The sequence below is a fragment of the Crocodylus porosus genome, unplaced genomic scaffold, assembly GCF_001723895.1.
Source record: "Crocodylus porosus isolate Cpor-Errol unplaced genomic scaffold, CroPor_comp1, whole genome shotgun sequence".
Taxonomy (NCBI): domain Eukaryota; kingdom Metazoa; phylum Chordata; order Crocodylia; family Crocodylidae; genus Crocodylus; species Crocodylus porosus.
Window position 1 is genome coordinate 9,265,035 of NW_017728932.1, and position 8,558 is coordinate 9,273,592.

The 8,558-nt window shown below is 46.9% G+C and overlaps 1 protein-coding gene across 2 annotated transcripts in view; it reads left to right on the plus strand.

Annotated features, from left to right (window-relative positions):
- The window catches only part of PITPNM3 (PITPNM family member 3), a 228,260-nt gene that overhangs the window by 161,545 nt on the left and 58,157 nt on the right, over positions 1-8,558 (plus strand). For both annotated transcript variants that reach the window (XM_019545546.1, XM_019545547.1), the window contains one exon: positions 1,228-1,347. In XM_019545546.1, coding sequence (XP_019401091.1) covers positions 1,228-1,347 — 120 coding nt within the window. The remainder of the gene's footprint in view (positions 1-1,227; positions 1,348-8,558) is intronic.

Here is an 8,558-nt window from a genome sequence, read left to right on the forward strand (position 1 = left end):
TAGCCTCTTGAGCTTGTCAAAGTCGGCTTTTCTGAAGTCAAGGACTTCTGTGTTGCTGACTGACTTGCCAGCTTTACGGCAGATGGTGAAGGTGATGAGCTCGTGGTCGCTGTCACCCAGCTTCCCATCGATCACTAGGTCGCTGATTAGGTCGTCTCCCGTAGCCAGTACCAGGTCAAGCAGCACTTTGCCTCTCGTCGGCCCATAGACTTCTTGAGTCAGGTAGAGGTCATCCACGCATCCACTGAGTTTCCTTTCCCCAAACATTTCAAACTCCATCCAAAGACTTTGATCTGAATACTAAAGGTACCTGTACATGTACAGGGTGGTTGCTCCAATGTACTGTAATTACAGTGTGTGGGAGCAAGCTCGACTTTAATTAGCATGCTAATTAAAGCACTCCAGCCAGCCTCCATGTCTCATATATTGGCATCCCCACACTTCAAAATGGCAGCGGCAGCACTTTAACTAAAGCTTGTTTGACAAGCTTTAGTTAAAGCGCCCCTGCCACCATTTTGAAGCATGGGGATGCTGATGCGTGAGATGCTGCGGGAGCTTTAATTAGAGTGTCTCTTGGAGCCATGCTAATTAAAGGGCCTTCCCTTTCCCTCCCACTCCTGGAGCATGTGTAAAAATGCCCTACGCCTTTACATGCCAGGATGAAGCATCCTCTCTGCTGTGGCCCTCTCTTGCCATTTTTGCTCCTGGGCTTTGACCAATGAACAGCAGCATGTTTTCACTTTTCCAATGATCTTTTTTAGGCACCTGTATGCCTTTGGGAAGAATTGAACAGCTCATATGAAACTAAAGGGTAGATTGTTGGACCAGATTACTTGGAGATCCAGACCCTTTGGGCTGGATTCTGGCCTAAGTATCCAGGAAGGATTTTTGCCTGATGAAGGGAAATGTTTGCCGGTATGAAGTGGGTGGAAAGAGTCCCTCTGCCAGCGGCCCTTGGCATAAGGAACACATGGGGTGTGGGGGAGAGGAGAGACATGGCAAGGTGACGCTGCGCCAGTACCCACTGGAACTGGAACCAGTGGATCCTCAGCACCTGTGGTGTGACTTTTGAGTAGCCCCCAAGCTGCTCTCTGTCTTTCACGGTGAATGCGTTCAGGTGGTCAGGGTCAGGGACCCATAATTGCTTCCAGGCTGCTATTGCATTTATAGGAATTCTAGCTGGAAAATACCTTTGCGTATGTCCCATGTAACCTCTCATTTCTTCAGGTCTGCCTCATTGGTGACTGCATTGGAGGAATTTTGGGGTTTGATGCCATTTGCTATAGTGCCAGTGCAGTCGGCGAGAGTCAGAACAGTAGCAGGAGAGGGAGCATTGGCAGCATACAGGTAAGAAAAAACCCACAGGTAAATGTCCCGAAGTGTATCTAACCAGATAAAGCAGCTGCTTGCAAGAACAAGTACAAAGGCATGATGAACTGCATTGCTAGCAAACATTTTAGCTTTTAATTCCAAGTGACAATTCTTTGGTAGAGGACCAGACCATACTCCTGTGTTTCATCATGTTCCCAGGCTGTAGGCAATGACTTTCCTGCCCCATCTTTGGGGTGGGGGAGAAACAGAGCACTTTTCTGGTATCTAACTGTGGGCTTAAAGCTATATTCTTCCCATAATAAGCCATGGATACAAATGGGTTAAGCCTTGGCAAATCCAACTCTCCTGACTTGTATCATGTGTCTGTAACTCTTTTAAAACCAACTCCCAGAAGCTATTTAGTTCTCTCCTACAAGTGGCCAGTTTATCCCTGAATCGAATGGGACATTTTTTTCCTCATATTTTTACCTTCTTGCCTTTCAATGCCCAATGCCCTGCTCATTTGTTCACAGCTGACCCAGTGTGCCATCTGCTCATGGTTTTTGCCCCCAATTTTGCCTCAAAGTTCACGTGTCTGCAGGCTATATGCTGTTAAAATCTGCTGCTTTTAATTCTTCCCCATAGCATTTGGAATTTCGTAATGCTGCTGGAGGCTAATACAGCTTTAAGACATGTTCAAGAGTCGGTTTTAGCGGCTCATGAGAAGGATTAGACCGAGGAATGCCAGTCACTGGAGGAGTGGGTGAATGAACCATGAAGTGCACCTTGATGCCTCTTGTTGGACCCTGTTCTAATGAAGAATATGAAATCCTGATATTTTTGGAGATGGAAAATCTGCTCAGAAAAGTAGTTTGTGAGAGAAGCAGCAGAATTATCAGGGTGCTTTTAAAGATTAATATGCAAATGGCATAATTGTATGCACACGTAGCAGGGTGGGGGAGGAGGGAAAGGTCTAAGATGAATTCAAATAATCCTTCTAAAATAAATCTACCTAAGCATCAAGGCATGAGGGAATGAAGCCAGGATTCAAAGACCTGGCTGGCCTTGTTACCAGGGGCACGTCCTTTTGTGTTACTTTCTCAATACCTCTAAAATGGAGATAATGATGCTAAGCACCTTTGTTCAGCATTTTGAGAACCAAGCATGAAGAGTATTAAAGAAGATTAGAATGACATTTTCTTTAAAGGAACCAGACGTTGTCCAAGTACTGGTAAGACGGTATGTAGTCCTATAATGAACCACCATGTTGGTCCCATTTTTCAGATTTCCAGTGTCCAGACCTTAAGCATCCCAGTATGGGACATATCACAGAAAGCACAGGTCAGGAAATGCAGTCATGGTCCTGCAGCCAGTTCTGCTTGGGGCTTCACAAAGGCCTACATCAATGCAACTGCAGAAGTCTGATCTTAGGAGTGCAAATTGTCAGAGAGGTGTTGTGCACAGCAGCCAGACTAGGGTCTAAGGAATAAGGTGCTGGTCTGCAGCTTGGCCACCTGAGCTTGCTGGTGAGAGCAGATGGTCTTTTTCACCTGTATTTCGCTTGCAAACAGGCCGGTCTTAGACCACTGAAAGCAGTTTTGGCAAACTTGGCCAGCTGGCTCACCAGTTAACTTCTAGCGTGGTCCAGAAATAAGCTCAGAAGCCGTTGTATGTTCTTCGTCATCTCTCAGAACCAAGGAAATTGTTCCCAGTGGTATCGTTGTCACTTGACCAACAGCTGTTGCTGATGGTGGTCTGTTAGCCTGGGTAGAATATGAGTTAGTGACCTTCATTCACTACCAAGGATCATGGTATAGAGACGGCTGATATTGAGGGAGGAGCTTGAGAGAGCAGGAGAAATAAGTAAAATAGAATTATTTTATTTGCCAAGTGTAGAGGCATTTGCACAATGAAACTAATTGCACCTGAGGCTGGGAATCCTGTACTTTAAACCAGAACCCAGAAAAGAATTTTATGGTCTAGTTAAGAACTCTAAAAATAGAATAAATTAGGTTTATATAGCTCCCTTCATACACCAGCCATTTCAAATGCTTTATAGTAATAAGTTAGATGGGTAATGCACTGCACGTTATATTCTCTCAATGGCTCACAGCTGTAAGCTCTAGCAACTTTTATTGAGAGAGGGGATGTTAATGTGTTATGGAAATGTAAATAGGGAATTATAATAGAAATAGTGACAAAATTCCCCAGCAGCACTGCTAAAATATACCATCTTCATTTCTCTCTTATCTTTTGAGTCCTAGTGCATGCAGAATAACCCAAAGGAGAATTACAGTATGAATTTTCATCATACACAGAGACAAATTTGTGTTCTCTACTCTTACGTGGATAAGACTTGTGAAAGCAGTGTTTGAGGAGTTGTTTGCACACTGTGGAAATCTAGAGAAATACAGTAAGTGGCATTCTGCTCTGACTAGGCTAACAATATTAATGCCTACAGAGCAAGGGTGGGCAATTATTTTGGGCAGAGGGCCACTTACTGAGTTTTGGCAAGCCATCAAGGGCCGCATGACAGGCAGCCCAGGGCAGATTAAAATTAATTTTCTAAATTTTTTAGGGGCCCTGTGGGCCAGGTAGGATGGCCTAGCAGGCCACATCTGGCCCACCCCTGCTACAGGGTATATAGCCATATGCATCTGGAAGTACTTAATAAAGGAGGTCAGTATTGATTATCCCCATTTTACAGCTAGAGACTAAGAGCACCTTTATACATGTTCTGGGGTAGGGGGAGGATGCTTTCATCCATTAGAGTTGAGAGCCGCTCAAAATAAAGCACTGCAGCATTTCATGTATCAGCGTCCCCGCGCTTCAAAATGGCCTTGGAGGCGCTTGAGCTAAAACTCGTTCGATGAGCTTTAATTAAAGCATCCCTGGCAGCATTTTGAGGCACAGGGATGCTGATGCACAAGATGCAGAGGCTGGCTGGAGTGCCGTAATTACCACCCTCCAGCAGCCTTGATTAATCAAGTCTGTTCCAACGCACTGTAATTACAGCGCATCGGAGCAGCCTCGCAGCATGTCTGCAGGCACCCTAAATGACCCAGGCCAGTCATAGAGCTGGCCCATAAATCTAGCCCATGTCTCCAAATTCCTGTACAAGTGCCCTGCTCCCTAGGATACATTGCCTCACAGAAGAGAAGAATTATGCTCTTGTTTTGCTGTTGCGGGCAAAAGAGCATTCTGCAGGAGTCGAGATCTTGTAGAGGCAGACATTTGTTTGATGGGGCTATTGGAGATGGCTAAGGGTTTGAGTCTTACAAGGATGAAGAGGCAGACAAGTTGTTTGTAGGTGGCTAGCTGCGCTTCCATTGAGCTGATCGTTCGAATCATGCCAAGATTCAGTTGAATTGTTAATGGCCTCTTATGGTGCCCACAGCTTGGGCCAGTGGGTTTTTGAATCTTTTAAATGGGAATAAATAATATCGTCAGGAGTCTCAACAGCTTTCTTCTAATATGAGATGTTTTCTGATTTCTTTTTCTAGCCATTGTTTCATTTATTTCTCAGTGCTGCTTCCAGGTACTGTTAAAGTAACAGTACAAATTGGCCTAGTGTTCCTGTGCAGCGTACCAGAGACAACTCACCCTGAATGTGACTCTAGGTGTTTAAACCAATGAGATTTAAACTTCAGCAGTGCTTTTGACTCATCTTTGAAAGCACAGATTGGCCGTGTTGCACAGGATTAAGAATCAGACCTGGATTAGGGTGTTGCTAACTTGAACCTGAATTGAAACTAGGGAAGTATGTGTTGGATGAATGGATGGTAAGGTGGATAGAAAGTTAGCTGGATCGCCTGGCTCAACAGGTAGTGATCAATGGCTCGAGGTCTAGTTGGCAGCTGGTATCAAGTGGGGTGCCCCAGGGGTTGGTCCTGGGGCCAGTTCTGTTCAATATCTTCATTAACAATCTGGAAGATAGCATAGAGTGCACCCTAAGCAAGTTCCCAGATGACACCAAGCTGTGGGGAGTAGTAGTTATGCCGGAGGGCAGGGCTAGGATTCAGAGTGTCCTAGACAAATTGGAGGATTGGGCCAAAAGAAATGTCATGAGGTTTAACAGGACAAGTGCAAAGTCCTGCACTTGGGACAGAACAGTCCCATGCACTGGTACAGGCTTGGGACCAACTAGCAAAGCAGCAACTCTGCAGAAAAGGACCTGGGGGTGACAGTGGACAATAAGCTGAACATGAGCCAACAGTGTGTCCTTGTTGCCAAGAAGGCTAACGGCATCCTGGGCTGCATTGGTAGGTGCGCTGCCAGCAGACTGAAGGAAGTGATTTATTTTCCTCTATTCAGCGCTAGTGAGGCCACATCTGGAGTACTGTGTTCAGTTTTGGGCTCCCCACTACAGAAAGGTAGACAAATTGGAGAGGGTCCAGCAGAGGGCGACAAAAATGGTTTGGGGCTGGGGGACATGACATATGAGGAAAGGCTAAGGGAACTGAGTTTTAGTCTGGAGAAGAAAAGACTGAGAGGGGATTTAATAGCAGCCTTCAGTGCCCTGAAGGGGGTTCAAAAGAAGATGGAGCTGGACTGTTCTCAGTGGGGGCAGGTGACAGAACAAGGAGCAATGGTCTCAAGTTGCAGCAAGGGAGGTTTAGATTGGATATTAGGAAGAATTTTCTCACTAGGAGGGTAGTAAAACCCTGGACCAGGTTATCCAGAGAGGAAGCTCCATCCTTGGAGGTTTTTAAGGCCCGTCTTGACAAAGCCTTGGCTGGGATGATCTAGTTGAGGATGTTCCTGCTTTGAGCAGGGGGTTGGACTAGATGTGACCTCCTGAGGTCCCTCCCAGCCCTATTTTTCTATGATTCTATGAACCACATCACCTTTATCTTAGTTTTATTGTACGTAACCATTTTTGCACAATGTATAGGGTTTCTCAAGTGTCAGTGGATGTTATGTGCTTCCACTGGCAGTGGTGCTGCACAGATTGATAGTGGTACTGCCACAAAAGTGACCAGAGAAATCGTTGTTTCCCAGGACTGGATGGCTTAGGTGGATCAATTACTGGGTAACAGATCCTTTCACCCTCTGGCTACTGGTGAATGCCTGGCCTAGATCAGTTGTGACTGAAAGCTTTTCCCATCTAATGGCTGTTTGCTCTCATTTGTGAATTGAAATTGGTTGCAGTTTTGTTGCCGGGCATTGGCTGGACAAAGACCTGTCACTGGCACTTAATGGTCCCCCCCTTAGGAGGACCACCCATCCTGGGTGGGGCAGTCCCATCATGGGAACTTAGTCCTGGTCCTGGGCTGCATGACTCCAGGACAACATTTGTCTTGGACTTGTGAGGATATGAGGGAAGTGGCGGGTTTCCCCTTGCAGTATGGGGCAGGGGCACATGTCCCCCCCCCAGCTTTGTGTGCGGGGTGAGGACAGATGCAGGCTGCCCACTGTGGGCTCGCGGGTCCCCACCCTGCTGCTGTGCCCCAGGGGTCCTGCGCTGGCCGCACTGCCATGGCAGGCACCTCCTGCCCGCCTGGCAGCAGCAGGGGCAGCGATGGTGCAGAGTTGTACCCCCTGCTGCTGCCAAGTAGGCAGGGAGTGCACATCCTGTGTGGGGCTCCCAGGGAAAGGCACCGGAGCAGGGTGCTCTGATCCTGTGTCCGGCAGCCCGCATCCACCCCCCGCTCCGCTCTGCTCAGCTCTGGTCCGGCTGTGTGGCTCTGGGAAGAAGGCAGGCATGCATCCTGCCTTTCCCTTTTAGAAAGGTGGTCACCTGAGCTCTCTTGCTAACTATTCTCAGCAGGGGTCATTACTGGAAAGGTAGAGGGTCTAAATGGTCCTCATGGCCGTTATTGCAGGGCAGCATTGAGGCCAGTTAGCGGTATGGGCGAGCTTACACTAGAGAGAAACTGCAGGCTTTGCTTTATAGGGTTGCGTGTCTGACATAACTTGACAGCAAGGAACTTGCGTAGCAGTTTACAAGTTAGGCCTGACCCCACTGTGGCTGAGGGAAATCTCTTCCTGGCCCTGTATAACGTTATCTCGGTTTTATGGGGGACTTTGAAATGCTGCAGTGGCACAGTGCAAAGCGGAGAGCGCTGTAGATTTAAATTCCAATTTCTCCACAGGCTTCCTGTGTGATGTTGGGCAAGTCTCTTGCTCCCTCTGTGCCTCAGTTTCCCCTCAATAAAACAAGAGTGGTTTCACTTTTTATCCAGCCTTTTATCAGTTTCTCTACTTAAATGGCAAGTTTTTTCAAAAGGAGCAGTTCTCTGTTTGAACCAGCTAGGATGCTGGAGACCTGATCTTAGGGTGTATTCCCCAAATGAGTAAGACATTTTAGAAGCGCTTCCATATATGATCCCACTGTGTCCAAAAGAGGATGCTGGAGAGAGCCCATGTGACAGAAAATTAGGTCAGGAAAGAATTTTTTTTTGTGCTGTATGGGGGTAGAGTTTGAACCCTTCCCTCCAGTGCAGTCATTAGCCAGCAGCTGGCAGACTTCACTAGGGGAAGAATAGTTAATCCCTTTCCCTTTCAGAGCTACTGACCCCTGCCATGCAACCCCCCCTCCACAACCTCATTGGACAGGTGTGTGCTCTGTAAGCCAAGTTTCACTCATGTAAAATCTAATCGAAAACTAACCGATACTAATTTGAAGGAGGGGTTTTTTTCTGCAGGCAATATGGTGGTTTTTTTCCTGGATAAAAAGAGCACAAGCACCCTACCACATCTCGGAGAAGAATGAAATGCCCAGTAAACAAATGCGTGCAATTGAAATGCCAGCTTCCACCTTATTTGTAGCAACACAGTAGAAGAAGGAAGTCTGCGTGTTTTCCACTCGGGGTACCTCTGCATGGCGCAGTGCATGAGCTAGCTCAGATACCAGAGGTATTGTGGACATACAGCGTGACACTCATACAGGCTAATATATCCTGCTTCCCTGGGCAGAGTACAACATTAATAATGCATCTGTGAGGCTATCGCTGCGACAGCTAGCCCTGAACAGCCCAGCTGTTTCCACAACACTGCATTGCACTCTGTAGGCAATACTTTCAGTAGAGCTCTAAAATTTGTCAAGCCGTGCAAAAAGACATTTTGCAGAGATGGCCCAGTAATGCTGAAGAAGCCCTGGTGCAAGGAGAATGGAAGCCCAGTAGGCAGATAGGAAAAGCTGCTCATTTTCAAATGAATAAGATGATTTTAAGAGCCCCCATGGCTCAGCAAAAGCATCCGGGAATGTCTCCTCGCTAAAAGGGAGGCGTACACCCAATGGAAAA